Source organism: Podarcis raffonei, chromosome 16 (assembly GCF_027172205.1).
Source record: "Podarcis raffonei isolate rPodRaf1 chromosome 16, rPodRaf1.pri, whole genome shotgun sequence".
In the NCBI taxonomy this organism is placed as follows: Eukaryota; Metazoa; Chordata; class Lepidosauria; order Squamata; family Lacertidae; genus Podarcis; species Podarcis raffonei.
The window spans coordinates 27,102,146-27,119,311 of NC_070617.1; the positions used below are offsets into that span (position 1 = coordinate 27,102,146).

Below are 17,166 nucleotides of genomic sequence, written 5' to 3' on the forward strand. Positions count from 1 at the left end.
CGTGAAAAGCTTCCCTAAACAGGGCCTTCAGATGTCTTCTAAAAGTCTGGTAGTTGTTTTTCTCTTTGACATCTGGTGGGAGGGCGTTCCACAGGGCGGGTGCCACTACTGATAAGGCCCTCTGCCTGGTTCCCTGTAACTCTCACAGTGAGGGAACCACCAGAAGGCCCTCGGCACTGGACCTCAGTGTCCGGGTAGAACGACGGGGGTGGAGACGCTTCTGCAGGTGCATTTGAGACCCCAGGTGGCTTCATATGCAGAGTCATGAACATTGGCCCTCCTTCTCTGCCTCCACCTGTGGGCCGAAAGGCTTTTTTTTGACCCAAAGAGGGGCTGCTTGCCAGCAGTGAAAGTGGGCACGCCACACTCACCTTGAAAGCAGCAGATTAGCTGCTGGCCATGTTTGTTTGTGTGGTGGCCTTCTTCCTGCTCATCAAATGATCCACCTGATGATTGGGGAGTGGGCAGTTGTTGTTGTTGTGAATTGCATTTATATCTCACCTTTTCCTGCAAGGAGTTCAAGGTGACATACATGGTTCTCTCCCTCCCCACAAAAACCCCTGGGAAGAAGGTTAGGCTGAGAGGCAGTGACTGCCCAAGGTCACCACCCAGCGAGCTTCAAATGGCTGAGTGTCAGGATTTGAACCCTGCTCTCTCCCATGTCCTAGGCTGACACTCTAACCGCTACACCAGTTTGCATCTCCATCTGGGTGTTGAGCTAGGTGGAGAAGGTCTACTTCATTCCCCCCCCACTCCTCCCCAAATTTGTGGGGTCTTTCAGGGTGGAGGCAGAAGCATTTATTTGGGACCCCTGCACCAGAAGTTAGGCACCCCCATGTCCTAAAGCCCTGTGGATGTTCCTTTCATTGGAAACAATAAAAGCGGATTAAACTTTAAGCCCACAGGGTGGGGGCGGGAATTGACGAAGTTCTAATGTTCCTGAAGTCGTTCCAGTAGTTCTTTGGAAGGCTAAACTCAGGTGGAAAAAAACAATTAAAAAGGACAGTAAAAGTGTAAAGAATATTTAGGCAGCCTCAGGTAGCTAAGTGCCCACACTGCAGTTGAGAAGCTAATGGTGCAAGGGTGAGGCTTGTGCAGCCTGTTTACTCGGGTGTAAGCCCCTCTTCTTTTCTCGGAATTTACTCCTTGGCCCAGTGCAGGATTGCAGGGAAAACGCCTTGTGTGTTTCCTGCGGTCTCTGAAGAACCATCAGAGAGGATCAAAATTGTGGCTCTGCGGGGGGCCCTTTGGGAGAACATTCCTTCTCAGTGTCCAGTGATGAGGCCACCAGTTAGTCCCAGTATTGGCAGGTGGTGGTGAGAACGGGGAGAGTTTGAACCCAGGGAGGCCACATCTGCAGCTCGCTCTCCTGAGGAAGGCTTGGCTGCTTGTGTTTTTTACCCCCCAAACATATCCTCTCTCGTAATCCCATCTAATGGCTTCTCTGAGAAGCTCAGGCGGCCGGCCTGAACCACAGTGAAGGCTGGTGGGAAAGAGGGACAAAGCTGACCTCCTGATGGGGTGCTCAGCCCCTGGGGAAGGAGCAGGAACCCCCCTGCTGCAATGGCAAAGCGGTATGGGGGCTTGCTCAAGGCTGGGTGATGTATCTCAGCTGCTTCTTCCTCCCTTAAGATGGGGAGGAAGCAGCAGCAGCCGAGATACATTCCAGACATCATGATATACAGTGGTACCTTGGTTCCCGAACGGCTTGGCTCCCAAACAAATCGGTTCCTGAACACCGCAAACCCGGAAGCAAGTGTTCCGGTTTGCGAACATTTTTTGGAAGCTGAACGTCTGTTTCGGCTGTTGGCATTGTTTCCAGGGCTAATCAGCCAATCAGAAGCAGCGCCTTGGTTGGCGAACGTTTTGGAAGTCGAGCGGACTTCCAGAACGGATTGGGTTCGAGAACCAAGGTACCACTGTATCAGCATATTGTGGTATTTAGCTGCTGATATATCGCGATGTTAGGGACGTGAGTGGTGCTGTGGATTAAACCACAGAGCCTAGGAGTTGCCAATCAGAAGGTCGGCAGTTCGAATCCCCGCAACGGGGTGAGCTACTGTTGTTCAGTCCCTGCTCCTGCCAACCTAGCAGTTCGAAAGCATGTCTAAGTGCAAGTAGATAAATAGGTACCACCCCGGCGGGAAGGTAAACGGTGTTTCCATACACTGCTCTGGTTCACCAGAAGCGGCTTAGTCATGCTGGCCACATGACCCGGAAGCTGTACGCCGGCTCCCTTGGCCAATAAAGCAAGATGAGCGCCGCAACCCCAGAGTTGGTCACGACTGGACCTAATGGTCAGGGGTCCCTTTACTTTTACCTATATCACAATGTTGAAAACCAGATATCACCCAGCCCTACTTGAATCCTGCTTGTGGGTTTCCCAGTGGGGCACCTTGTTGGCCATTTAAGAGGATTCTGGACTAGATGGGCCATTGGCCTAATCATGTCGGCTGTTCTGATGAGATCGGAGCTACTTCTCTTGGGGATCCTGCCAACCTCAGAAAGCCAGTGAGGTTGGCACTCTCCTCCTGCTTCTCCCTTTCCTTGCATTGAAAGACTCAACAGAATATTCATCGTATGGGGCCACGCTTCAAAGTGTACATTCTGCTTCCCATCCATCATGGCTCCTGCATCCTGTTTCTGAAGGCTCAGCTCCTCTTGCTGTTATTCTAGATTTGTTGCAGCCACAGCCTTCACAAACCTGATACCGTCAGGATTTTTTGTACCACAAAGTCTGGAGGGCATCTGGTTGACAAAAGCCGAGCTAGAATGTAGGAGGCCGCCTTATACCTTAAACCTGTGCATGTAAAAAGGGGGTTTCCCTAAAAATAAGACGTTTCTAGCCCTCAAGGTTATGAATAAAGGAAGCTGCTTTATACTGAGGTCCATTTAACACAAGTGTTGTCTATAATGACTGGCAGCAGTGCCTCTCCAGGGTTTCAGCCAAAACCCTCATCCAGCCCTACCTGGGAGATGTCATTGGGGATTGAACCTGGGACCTTCTGCATGCCAAGCAGTTGCTCTGCCACTGAGCCACAGCATCCTTGTGCCTTGCTCTGCCCTGAGCTGTGGAGAGCTCCCCTTGCATTGCAGAACCCCCCAGGAAATGGGCACCACAGCAGAGTTTCGTCCAAGGACACAGGAAGGCACCAAGTCAGCGAAATTGTGGTAATCTGGACAGCTAAAACAAATCCTCTCATTTGTGCCTCCTCGTTTGCATCTGTTTCCCGAAGTGTTGCTGCCGTGAGGGTTAATTCCAGCACATGGCTGCTCTCTGTGTTAATTTGAGGGAGGATCCTTGCCAAAATAACCAGGCTGTACAAATCCCTGCCGCGACGTAGCATTTATAAGTGCTAAAGGGAAGTAGCAAAGGAGCGCAAATTGCAACAGAGCTTCGGGCGGCATCCAAATCGTCTGCAGGCTTCAGAAGCTGCGTTTCCGAAATGTGGTGTTTTAAAAGTCTCTGTCCAGGCTGAAGTTGGCAGTCAGCTGCAGGAGATTGCTGGGGCCATCAAGCCTGGCTCTGTCAATACATACAATGTGGGGAAGAGAGGGAGCAGGACATCCGGGGCCTGAATGCGGCCCTCGAGAGCTGGGGTGTACCTAGGGGTTGGCCAGGCTGGCTCCTGCCAAGGGCACAAGCCCCAGGTGTATGTGTGTGTACAAAATCATGTCTCCCCACTCTGGCTTGGAGTGGCTAGGAGCCTGTCCACATGCTCCCAGGTTGCTCCTTCCCTGCTCTGGGAGTTGCCTAGGGTTGCCACCTGTCCTGTATAATACAGGATTGTGCCTTATTTCAATGTAAAATGCTACTGTTTTGTCCCATGGTCTTCTCTCTCTCTCTCTCTCTCTCTCTCTCTCTCTCTCTCTCTCTCTCTGCCAAGTTAGGTATCCTCTCCAAATGCAAGTGTTATGCGAAACGTCATGAATTTAAGCTCTGGGTAGCCAAGTGCAGACAGATTTACAAATTCACGTGTATGTATGTGACAAATTCCAAAGGGGCCATCCTGTTAGGCTGTAATTACAGAATCGTAGAATTTGTAGAGCTGGAAAGGACCACGAGATGCCATCGAGTCTAACCCCCTGCAATGCGGAAATATTTTGCCCAACATAGGGCTTGAACCCACAACCTAGATATTAAGAGCCTTATACTCTGCCGACTGAGCTAGAGAGAGAACTTTGCAATGGATTGCTCTGAAGTCACTTCTGCACCATATAAAAATCATCCACCAACTGCCCTGCCTCGCCCTGTCCTGTATTTTGCCAGAACAAACGTGGCAACCCTAGAGCTGCCAGGCTTCAAGGGCACTAGGGATGGGGAGGGGGGCACCCATACAGCTCCTTGCCAAGCATGCAAGGGAGCCTAGGCACACTTCTGCTTGAGCATCTCTTGCCAGCCCTGCCCTCAAGGGCTGGAATGTGTCCTTGAACTATGATGGTGCCCCTGGCTTGCAGTGACAGAGGATGCGGAAAACGTGTGCAGAAACATCTTTCTTTTGTGTGTCCTATTGCCCCACCCACTTTTTCCCTGGCCTCGCCCACCACCTGCACATGGCCCCTGAAAGGTTCCATGCGAGGGACTGTGGCCCTCAGGCTGACGAAGATTTGTTTAGTAAGTTCACTCCAAGGTCAGCATTGCTTCCTAGGTCTTGTACCTGCCGGCAGCAAGCACCTTCCTGTAGGAACCTTGGTTTTTTGGGAAGAAACACCTGCAAGGGAAATGGCCTATGATTAATACTTTATTTCCTCTGATTACTGGAAACAGTCAGGTCTCCAAGATGCATCAGAAGTGCACCCAATGGGAGAGGCAGCCATAGGGTTTATGCTGTGCCTCAGCGACTGTGGTGATTAACAGCCACAGTTTCCAAAGCTATCAGTCAAGGCATGCTTGAAGTTTTGAAAGGGGGCTGCTAGGTCTGCGCCCTCCCAGCCACTCCGTGCTTCTCCTGACATCAGCCCTGCCCTTGCAACTTGTGTGAGTTGGTTGGTGCTTTGGAATGGTCTCTCTAAAAGCACATGGGGTCAAACGACAGAGGAACAGTTCGGCACCTGCTCTGAGCTCCTTTAGGGGACAACTCTCTGCAGCACCTGGGAAAAGTCCCGAATGTGTTTCATTTGCTTGATAGCCTCTTATAATAATGATAATAATAATTTATTATTTATACCCTGCCCATCTGGCTGGGTTTCCCCAGCCACTCTGGGCGGCTCCCAATCGAGTGCTAAAAACAATACAGTGGTATCTCGGGTTACAGGCGCTTCAGGTTACAGACTCCGCTAACCCAGAAATAGTTCCTCGGGTTAAAAACTTTGCTTCAGGATGAGACCAGAAATCGTGCTCTGGCAGCATGGTGGCAGTCGGAGGCCTCAGGTTAAGAACAGTTTCAGGTTAAGAACGGACCTCCAGAACGAATTAAGTTCTTAACCAGAGGTACCACTGTACAGCATTAAATGTTAAAAATTTCCCTAAACAGGGCTGCCTTCAGATGTCTTTTAAAGAGAAGATAGCTGCTTATTTTCTTCACATCTGAAGGGAGGGCATTCCACAGGGCGGGCGCCACTACCGAAAAGGCCCTCTGTCTGGTTCCCTGTAACCTCACTTCTCGCAGCAAGTGCACTCAGAGCAGAGGAGGGATAAAAGGAGCCAGATTTGAACACCTGACCCCATCCATTTGCCTTCAGGGGCTTGGGAGCACCCGTCTCTCATGGGAACGAAACGGAGAGCATTACTTAAGGATGGGGCCAAGCCTCCGAAAGCACTCTGACTGTGACACCTCAAGATCTCTTCCTGTATTCCAGGGAACCTTTTGAGGGTTTTTCCATAGAATCATAGAGTTGGAAGGGACACCAGGGTCATCTAGTCCAACCCCCTGCAATGCAGGAATCTCAGCTAAAGTATACATGGCAGACAGCCATCCAACCTCTGCTTAAAAACCTCCAAGGAAGGAGAGCCCACCACCTCCCGAGGGAGCCTGTTCCACTGTCAAACAGCTCTTACTGTCAGAAAGTTTTTCCGTATGTCTAGTCAGAATCTCATTTCCTGCAACTTGAAGCCCTTGGTTCCAGTCCTACTTTCCAGAGCAGGAGAAAACAAGCCTGCTCCACCCTCCACGTGACGGCCCTTGAGATATTTGAAGATGGCTATCATATCTCCCCTCAGTCTCCTCTTTCCCAGGCTAGACGTACCCAGCTCCTTCAACCGTTCCTCACCCGGCTTGGCTTCCAGAGCCTTGATCAACTTGGCCGCCCTCCTTTGCACATGTTCCAGCTTGTCAACATCCTTCTTAAATTGGGGTGCCCAGAACTGGACACAGTATTCCAGGTGTGGTCACCTGTTTTTTTGCAGAGTTGTTGCAAAGTTGGGGGAGAGCAAGATGGTTACTTGTAGGTTCCCCTCCCGCCTCTGCTCTTTTAAGTGTCCCAAATGCCTGGAGGGATATCTTTGTGGTCGGTGACTTGTTTCTTGTGAATGGTTCCCTGCCCCACAATGGTGCCTGTGAACGAGGTAATGAAGAATGAATTATCACCCATCTTCTGCTGCAAAACATGCGCCACTTTAGCATGCATTTCAACCTGACAGTCCTTGCTTTGCATCTCATGCCCATTCAGTTGCTCCTCCCCCCTTACACTTTACATACCTGCCTACCAAGATTGCCCTTGTGGATCTGATGAAGTAAAAGCCTGAGGGATGGCTGGCTCAGTAAGCAGAGCATGAGACTCTTAATCTCAGGGTTGTGGGTTCAAACCCCACATTAGATGGAAGATTCTTGCATTGCAGGGGATGGGACTGGATTCCACCCACCCCTTTAAAAATATATATTAAAATTTTATTAAAGGAATTTCAGTTATAAAAAATAGAGTGATGAAAGAGAAGGGAAAAGGTGCACAAAGTACATTAAGAAAGGAAGATATACTATAGTACACTAAGTATACTACGCTATATTTCTTTGGTACACTAAATATAATACACTACATTTATAGTATGCTATACTAAATATATAGTTTATTACACTGCTATAGTATATCACACTAGAGTTGGAAGGGACCCCAAGGGGCATCTAGTCCAACCCCCGGATGTGCATTTTAGGCGCATCCAGACTCCCTTTTTGTACTGTGTTCCTAGGCATATGTCCACATTTTAAAGTGTTGTTATTGGTTTTCCCCTTGGCACTTTCCCTATGAAAACTGCTCTTTACTGCTGCATCGGAGCAAAGAGAAATCCGCAGAAAACCCGAATTGCCATTTCCCCCCAATTCAGCAGTAAAGAGAGAGTTTTTGCAGATAAAACACTGGGGGGGGGGAGCACTTGGATACATTACTTTAAAGTGTGGACCCGTGCCTAGAAAGGACGGGGAGAGTGGGCGGTAAATCGAGAGCCCTGAGCATTTTTGTTTTTATGTTACAAAGCGACCCTGCTAGACTGCAGACACACCGTGCATCTAAAGCCCATAAAAAGGTAAAGGGACCCCTGACCATTAGGTCCAGTCATGACCGACTCTGGGGTTGTGGCGCTCATCTCGCTTTATTGGCCGAGGCAGCCAGCCTACAGCTTCCGGGTCATGTGGCCAGCATGACTAAGCCGCTTCTGGCGAACCAGAGCAGTGCACGGAAACGCCGTTTACCTTCCCGCTGGAGCGGTACCTATTTATCTACTTACACTTTGATGTGCTTTCGAACTGCTAGGTTGGCAGGAGCAGGGACCGAACAATGGGAGCTCACCCCGTCGCGGGGATTCGAACCGCCGACCTTCTGATCGGCAAGTCCTAGGCTCTGTGGTTTAACCCACAGCGCCACCTGTGTCCCTTTTTCTAAAGCCCATAGCTTCCCCCAAAGACACCTGGGAACTTTAGTTTGTTAGGTTGCTGGGAATTGCAGCTCTGTGGTGGGGGGCGGGATACAAATCCCAGGATTCTTTGGGGAAGAAGCTGTGTTCTTTAATGGCAATGTGTGTATGCAGAACCTCAGTAGGGCCATGCAAGGAGCTGGATCAGGCCAGAGGGCTATCTTAGAATCATAGGTGCCAACTCACTGGGGCCCTGGTTGCCCGAGCACTCACAAAATTCCCCACGAAGGGGCCGGGCACTCACGGTCGCCGGGCCAAATTGGCACTCCTCATTTCAGAGTTGGAAGAGACCCCAAGGGCCATCTAGTCTAACTTGCCCAGCATCCTGTTCTTGCAGTGCCCCCAGGGATCCTTCCAGCAGGGCCCAGATGCAACAGCAACACTCTCCCCACTTGCGATTCCCCAGATAACTGCCATGATTCAGATGCTGTCTGACCGCGGAAGCTAGAGAAGAGACATTGCATCTGGTAGCCCCTGGTCGCCTGATTCCCCACACACCTTGGCTGGGCTCCTTTGCCTCCTGTCCTCTGTCTCCAGAGGAGCTGCCTGCTGCCAGTTGCATTACCCAGTGGAGAGGAGACAGTTTTGTTCTCCAGGGCCCAGAGCAGCCATAGAACAGCCTGTTCTAACCGATGAAAAATGGGCAGGGCGGGGGCAGCGGCAACAGGTTTGTGAGGAGCACAGGAAATGGATTTTAATAATGAGAAGTAGGCAAGAACATTGCCCAGGGTAACAAGGAAGCCTTAACCGCATTAAGAAGGCTGGAAGAGGAACGCTCTTGCCAGCTGCTTTCTGGCCTGGGATGATAACAGGGTCATTCCCTCCCTTCACCTCCCTGTGTGAGAAATGTTGGGCCCTGTTGTCAAGTTGTTCTGAACTGAGCCACCGCACCATTTTGATGATAGCCACATGCCAGAAACCTCTCTTGCGTCTCTCTTCCCACCCTATGTCAAGCTTGGAGCAGCGTTAGAAACTCAGGTATATAAACTAATCGCCAAATGGCACCTTAAACCAGGGTTACGGTTGCCGCAATGGAATTGTCTAGGCGCCATTTCCCCCTTATGAAATTGTTTATTATAGTGGTACCTCGGGTTAAGAACTTAATTCGTTCTGGAGGTCCGTTCTTAACCTGAAACTGTTCTTAACCTGAGTTACCACTTTAGCTAATGGGGCCTCCCGCTGCCGCCGTGTGATTTCTGTTCTCATCCTGAGGTAAAGTTCTTAACCTGAGGTACTATTTCTGGGTCTGTAACCTGAAGCGTATGTAACCTGAAGAGTATGTTACCCAAGGTACCATATTATTATTATTATTATTATTATTATTATTATTATTATTAATATTTTAAAGGGGGAAAAATTCAGAGTGGTTTACAACAAATTCGAACATCAAATCAATAAAACAAATTCAAGCTTCGAGGGAAATGTTTCAGATCCTTCTTGAAGTGCCATTTTGCTCTCCCCGTATTTATTTACCTACTTAAGATATATACCGTATTTTTTGCACCATAACACTCACTTTTTTCCTCCTAAAAAGTAAGGGGAAATGTCTGTGCGTGTTATGGAGGGAATGCCTACGGGTGGCATGCCTACGGATTTTCCTCCTCTAAAAACTATGTGCGTGTTATGGTCGGGTGCGTGTTATAGAGCGAAAAATGCGGTAGCTGCCCCATGGCAGAAGTACTGTAGGAAGGCAGTATGATGTAGTGGTTAGAGTGTCAAACTAGGACCTGGGAGGGGCCAGCCAGGTGGAGATGTCAGTCGCGGGCCTGGCATCCGGAGATCTCCACGTGGTGGCAATTGGACCCACGCCAGTCACAAAATGTGCCTGGCCCCTGAACACTAGCTTGAAGGTGCCAGGTTTTTATTTTTAACTCACAAACTTATAGACATGGAGAATTGGTAGGTACCCTTGGGGTCATCCAGTCCAACCCCCTGCAATGCAGGAATCACAGCTCATGGATGTTAAGTTGTGGGTGAACATATCAGATGACACAGCGATTCTTCAAACAGCTCTTGTTTATTCACAGGCCAGGACAGAATTGAACTGAAGGGTTCAGTCAGCCTGCTTATATAGAACTCCAGTACAATGTAACTGTAACAATTTTCTAAAACTATCCAATCACTGAATGTCACTTTTGATCCCTTATTTGCATAACTATCTACAGTATCCCCCTGCTGGCCCAGGATGAGAACTTCAGTACATAACAATGGATATTGTGGAAATGGAGTCTGCCACTAACTAGAATCTTTCCGACTGGTTTTTCTGCAGTAGATATGAGATTCAAAGTAGATACGAGATTTAGCAGAGCATAAACGCCACAATGGAGCTTGCTCCTCCTTGACTTTTCTGTTGTGCTGAAATAGCAAGACTCAGCGGGTAGTATGACCTTGCTAGCCCTACTCGGAGTAGAGCCATCTGGGTCTGTTGATTTCAGTGGTTCTGCTGATGTCGGATGCAGCCCTAAACAGAGCTTATTTATGAACTCAAACAACTTTTTATATCCCACCTTTTTGCAGGGCTGGAAGTGGCTTGCAACATTGGCAAATGTGAAAAGGAAGAAAGAAAATCTAAGAGTAAAACAGTATGCAGGGGATAATATCTGTTCTAGTTAAGCAGCATTTGATCTGTGGAGCAGGGAGATGAGTCCCTCATGCAAATTAAGCACGTCTCCATATTCACAGATACTCTTGGATATACAGTAGTAACTCAGGTTACATATGCTTCAGGTTACATACACTTCAGGTTACAGACTCCGCTAACCCAGAAATAGTACCTCAGGTTAAGAACTTTGCTTCAGGATGAGTACAGAAATCGTGCAGTGGCGGCACGGCAGCAGCAGGAGGCCCCATTAGCTAAAGTGGTGCTTCAGGTTAAGAACAGTTTCAGGTTAAGAATGGACCTCCGGAACAAATTAAGTACTTAACCCGAGGTACCACTGTATTTTATGTCACCCTAAAAACTGAGGCCAGCCAGCAGAGTGTTTGAAGAGCCCCAAACCCTTGATATGCCTCGTGCTGTTTTTGCAACTTCTGCCCAATTTTCCACACGTACAGTGGTACCTCAGGTTAAGTACTTAATTCGTCCCGGAGGTCCGCTCGTAACCTGAAACTGTTCTTAACCTGAAGCACCACTTTAGCTAATGTGGCCTCCTGCTGCCGCCATGCTGCCGGAACACAATTTCTGTTCTCATCCTGAAGCAAAGTTCTTAACCTGAGGTACTATTTCTGGCAGTGGCGTAGCGTGGGTTGTCAACACCCAGGGCAAGGCAAGTAATTTGCGCCCCCTAACCCGTGGATTTGCGCCCCCTAACCCTAACCCCCAGATGTTGCGCCCGGTGCGGCCGGCCCCCCCTGCACCCCCCACACTACGCCACTGATTTCTGGGTTAGCGGAGTCTGTAACCTGAAGTGTATATAATCTGAGGTACCACTGTAAACAGAATAAGGAAGCAGTGCAGCTTCTGCAGTGGCAGCCATTCTCTGCTGTTGCCAGAGAGCACAATGATTAGGAGATCTTCTGTCTCCAAGAGGGATTAAACTTCAGGCCTAAATTCCAAGGACAGCCTCCCAATGAGTTGAGCTCCCAAAGATCATGACCAGGTCATGGTGATTTCTCTGTTTTCAGACAGCACAGACAAGTCTGCCATTGGCAAAGCCAGGATAAGCCTTAAATTGGCGAGATGATGGTGGTGGCATCATCATGATTTAAATATATTTGTCGCTTTTTACCCTCCAAAAAGCAACTTACAAAAATACCATAAAATATGCAAAAACGCTACAATATTGGATGCTTCCGGACTGTCGCTATGTTAGGGTGGGATTCAGTGACTTATCAGAAAATTCAAGTTGCACAGTTAATAGTTGAACTGGAGCTCCTGCGCAACAAACCCACTCTTCCTGCCCCACCCACCCCAAAGATCAGATTTTTATGATTTGTAAAGTGAAGGGGGAGCTGCCCTAGAAAGTGTGGGCTAGGGCTTGCTTGACGTGGCATTGTCTAACCTCCCTGCAAACAAATCAGGTATAAATCCTCAATAAGCTGGTTGTTTGTTAGTGAGCAGTGTTGATGGCAAAGAGCAAAGGATCATGGGTGAAGGGAGCTCCCCAGATTCCTGGATGCATGCTTGAGCAATGCCCTAGAAGTTCAAGGAAAGGCCCCTGGATAACTCAGATCACAGGAATGAAAGAGAGACAGGAAGGTGTGTGTGTGTGTGTGTGTGTGTGTGTGTGTGTGTGTGTGTGTGAATGGGCCCCTGTGTCAAAACTCACCCCACCACCACCATACACCACTGCAGGTGGTTGTGCTGATGGGGTGAACTGTGTTAGACACACCGTATTCTTCGCTCTATAAGATGCACCAGATCACAAGACGCACCTAGTTTTTGGAGGAGGAAAACAAGAAAAAAAATATTCTGAATCTCAGAAGCCAGAACAGCAAGAGGGATCGCTGCGCAGTGAAAGCAGCAATCCCTCTTGCTGTTCTGGCTTATGGGATAGCTGTGCAGCCTGCATCCGCTCCATAAGACGCACACACATTTCCCCTTACTTTTTAGGAGGGAAAAAGTGAGTCTTATAGAGCAAAAAATACGGTATTTGTGATCCCATTTTACCTGTTTTAAAAACTTTGCTTTTTTATTTAATGCAGCCGACATTCTTATAACCAACCACGGCAGCTCAGAAACTGTAGAAGTTTAAACACACCAACACTGTTGCCATATCGATAACAAGATTAACAAATAAGCGCTGATAAAAGCAGTAATTGGCAAACAAAATTAAGGGAACAATATTAATACAAGAGCAACGGAGGTAAAATGCTGGCAAGAACAGGAAAAGGTTGTCTGGAAGGATGTGGGGTCGGGCTGTTTGGCCCTGGGGTGAGAGAAGGGCAAGCCTAGTTTGAGCTCAGGTCTTGGCAGGGTAAATCAGATGCATCGAGTTTTCTTCCTAAAGGGGATTCTGGAGGGGCTGCGGAAACCTGGACTATCCTGCCATCTCTTTTGGGAGTCACTCTGCAATAAATTCCAAAGTGATGAGACTTAAACAGAGGTGCTTGACTCATTGATAGGTACAGCTGAACGACAGCAGGCTGTGTGTTGTGGCATTTGGCACAATTCTGCGCAAACCCACAGAGTCTTGTTCTGGGTGAAAATTCCATGCGCCTGAGAAGCTCCGCTTGGCTTTTCACAAAAGCAAGTTTCCAGCCCTCTTGGTGCACAAGGCCTTGGCTCGTGGCCAAGTGGTTTCCCCGCTGCCTTGCTCTTTTCCCAGGGGAAACCTGCTCTTTCGTTCTAAATCAGAGCAAACAGCAGTCTGCGGGGAACCCAATTGCTGTTTGCTCCAGTTGAGCACTAAAGAGCCTTTTCCCCCGGGGAAAGCAGTGGGACAAGAAGAGGTGTGGATAAACCCTCAGAATAGATGAAGTATTTCTTCACGTAGTGCGTAGTTTGTTTATTTATTTTTATTTAATAGATTTATATGCCAGCCTTCGTCATAAGATCTGAGAATAAAATACAGGATCAAAACGAGGAAACAAGGAAAACAAACCAGCAAAACAACCTTCCCACAGACACATTTAAAAAGCTGTAGAATATTAATCTTACGGAACTATGGAACTCCCTTCCACAGGAGGCAGAGATGACTTTAAAAGAGGACTGGACAAATTTATGGAGGAGGAGGGCTGTTGATGGCTATTCCCCATGATGCCTATGCTTCCTCCCTCCAGTGTTGAAGGTGGTAGTAATAATAATAATAATAATAATAATAATAATAATAATAATAATAATAATTTTATTTATACCCTGTCCTCCCCAGCCAAGACCGGGCTCAGGGCAGCTAACACCAGCTATAAAAACAATTGATTAAAATACAGCTTAAAAACAAGATTAAAGTACAACATTAAAATGCAGCCTCATTTCAGTAGAAACTCAAATCAAAAAGTTTTGGGGGATGAAAACGTCAAATCTTCACCAAGGCCAACTATCCAGACTGGTCCTATGTGGGCCAGAAAAAAGCCAGGGAAGTCCCCAAATAGGAGTTCCATCACAGAAGGAGAAAGGAAAGAGGAAAGAGGGGGAGTGGATCAAGTTGATTCCAAGCCAAAGGTCAGGTGGAACAACTCTGTCTTACAGGCCCTGCGGAAAGAAATCAGATCCTGCAGGGCCCTGGTCTCATGAGACAGAGTGTTCCACCAGGCCGGAGCCAGTGTTAAAAAGGCCCTGGCTCTGGCTGAGGCCAGAACTCCAGCTGCTGGGAATTGTAGGGGGGGCGAGTGCTGCTGTTGTGCCCACACCCTGCTTGTGAGTTTCCTTCCCATTGGGGGCATCTGGTTGGCCGCTGTGAGAACAGGAGTCCCCTTTGGCCCGATCCAGCTGATGGGGACTCTTCTCAAGTTCTGTTTTACTTTCTGTATTATTTGTGTCTCCACTAGAGAGAATATGACCTCAATGCGTTACTCCCTTTTCCAGCAGTCTCTTTCCTTTCCGATGTGGGAGGGGACATACCCCACCAGCTACCTAGAATAAGAGATAGCTGGCCCCCCCGGAGGTGTCGTTACATTGGCAGGAAACGACTGCGAGAGCCACAGCCTTTCGACAGGAAACTTAATTTTCACACAGATGTTCCGTTGTTGAGCTGCCCCCACAAAGAGAAAAGGCGTCCATCCCATTGGCTCTCTTGGAGACTTTTGCCCATGTCTTTTGGGGCCTGGGCTAGCTTTCCCAACTTCCCCGCCATGGGGATCTGAGCCAGCCCCAGCAAAGTCGAGAGCCGAGACCCTCTTCCTGGCACCCGGGCGACTTGAAGTCTGTGCCTGCTCGCTGTGATTCTGCAGATATGGACACTGGATTCCCCGGCACCCTCTTGCCCGGCTCTCACCATGCTAATTCGTGGGCATAAAGACTTCCTGGCAGATGTGGTCTACATTGTCTTGGAGCTACTCATCGCGGTTCTGGCCATCTTAGGCAACGTCCTGGTCTGCTGGGCCGTCTGCCTGAACAGCAACCTCCAGAACGTCACCAACTACTTTGTGGTGTCTCTGGCGGTGGCCGACATCGCGGTGGGCGTCCTCGCCATCCCCTTTGCCATCACCATCAGCACCGGTTTCTGCGCCTACTTCTATGGCTGCCTCTTCATCGCCTGCTTCGTCCTGGTCCTGACCCAGAGCTCCATCTTCAGCCTCCTGGCCATCGCGATCGACCGGATTATCGCCATCCGGATGCCTCTCAGGTAAATGTGCAGTTGATGACAATGACAACAAGCTGTGCTTTCTTTTCTAGGGGTAAAAGGTAAAGGACCCCTGGACAATTCAGTCCAGTCAAAGGCAACTGTGGGGTTGTGGGGCTCATCCCGCTTTCAGGCCGAGGGAGCCGGTGTTTTTTTTTATAAAAAAGATATTTATTAAAGTTTCAAAATGTTACAAAAAGAAAAAAAAGAAAAAAGAAAATACAAAGTACAGAAAAATAAAAACAGTTAAAAACAAATCAATCTTTCCATATCTTGTCTTTCGTTTGCTTGTTTCCCTGACCTCCTCACACCTCCCTTTTTTGTATTCCAGTTCGATTAGTTAATTCAGCAAATCCTTTCCCTCTTTGTTTTTATCTTAATCCTTTATCTTAATATATTATAAGTTTAGATTATCACCTGTTAACAATCCATTTTAACATATTCCTTTATAACATTGCTGCTAAAAACCACTTAACTTCATTCCAACATCATTCTAACATTCATTAATTTTGCAATATTTCTGTAAATAGTCTTTAAATTTCTTCCAATCTTCTTCCACCGACTCTTCTCCCTGGTCTCGGATTCTGCCGGTCATTTCCACCAGTTCCATATAGTCCATCACCTTCATCTGCCATTCTTCCAGGGTGGGTAGATCTTGTGTCTTCCAATACTTTGCAATAAGTATTCTTGCTGCTGTTGTAGCATACATAAAGAAAGTTCTATCCTTCTTTGGCACCAATAGGCCAACCATGCCCAGGAGAAAGGCCTCTGGTTTCTTCAGAAAGGTATATTTAAATACCTTTTTTTTAGAGGGAGCCGGTGTCTGTCCACAGACAGCTTTCCGGGTCATGTGGCCTGCAGGACTAAACCGCTACTGGTGCAACGGGACACCATGACGGAAACCTGAACGCACGGAAATGCGGTTTACCTTCCCGCCGCAGTGGTACCTGTTTATCTACTTGCACTGGCATGCTTTCAAACTGCTAGGTTGACAGGAGCTGGGACAGAGAAATGGGAGCTCACTCTATCATGCGGATTCGAACCACCGACCTTCTGATCGGCAAGCCCAAGAGGCTCAGTGGTTTAGACCACAGCGCCACCCGCGCCCCTTGTGATTCTAGGGGTACTCAATGGTACACAGTACTGGCACCTTTCCCCACCCCCAAATGTTAAAAGTGTGGCACTTGCTGTAAGAACTTCATCATGAATACCAGTGGTGCTAACTTCAATAAAATATGGGGGGCAGGTAGGCCCCACCCTTCATATTGGATCGCATGATGCGGCACATGCACACCATTTGAATGGCAATGCCCATCAATTGGGATGGGGGCAGCTCCCCATTTTATTGGGGTGGGAAAGAACGCTTGGCCCCTAGGAATTGGCTCCTAGGGTGAGTACCAGTACCATTTTTTTCCTTTGGAAAAAAAAGCACCGATGACGACAGACAGGGCTCAGGGAGCACAGCTTCAGTGCAGAGAGCTTATTTCCCTTCTCCAGAACTAGCAGAAGCAGAATAAATTTGCTGCTGCAGAAGTCTGAAGTCTGTCACCAACTTTTCATCCATTTTTAAAAGCCAGCGGGTGATGCTGGGATCTGCGGGACCGAAATCCCAGCTGGAGTTTTTGCTCCCTGCCACCCTGTCTGTTTGAGAGAAAAGTCCGTGTTTCATAATCTCGGCTTTTCCCAACCCTCTTCACTTGCTCTGAGCACGAGTCCCCTGAGAGCAGCGGCAGTCAGTCAGGGGGGCTGTTTGTAATGGCACGAAGCAGCCCCCTCCAGCGTGGGATAACAGCTGGCCAGCCTCAGAAGTCCACTTCACAGAGACTTAGCCCGCTCTGGGTCTTCTGTCCAAGTCTCTGAGTGCCGCGGGCTCAATCTCTTCCTCTCCCCCATTGTGTTTTTTTTAATTTGCAGTGAAAAGCTCAAGTGGAGTTTCCTGCCCTCTGAGTTTGGAGAGCAGCAGCAGTGGCTGGAAATGGATATACAGTTCCTAAGGGCCAGGGAGGGGAAAGGGAAGGTGCAGCCCTTTGCTGTCTGTCTGTCTCTCAGCTGGGTTGACTCTCACTTCTCATCCAAACCACCTGGGCGGGAGAAACTTCTTCA

General features: G+C 48.5%; 1 protein-coding gene across 3 annotated transcripts in view; it reads left to right on the forward strand.

Annotated features, from left to right (window-relative positions):
* The window catches only part of ADORA2A (adenosine A2a receptor), a 29,274-nt gene that overhangs the window by 4,078 nt on the left and 8,030 nt on the right, over positions 1 to 17,166 (forward strand). Inside the window, exon 2 of one of the 3 annotated variants that reach the window (XM_053369197.1) lies at positions 14,270 to 15,066. In XM_053369197.1, the coding sequence (XP_053225172.1) occupies positions 14,717 to 15,066 (350 nt within the window). In that variant the 5' untranslated portion in view covers positions 14,270 to 14,716. The remainder of the gene's footprint in view (positions 1 to 14,269; positions 15,067 to 17,166) is intronic. The other 2 variants (XM_053369198.1, XM_053369199.1) reach the window with 2 other exon arrangements.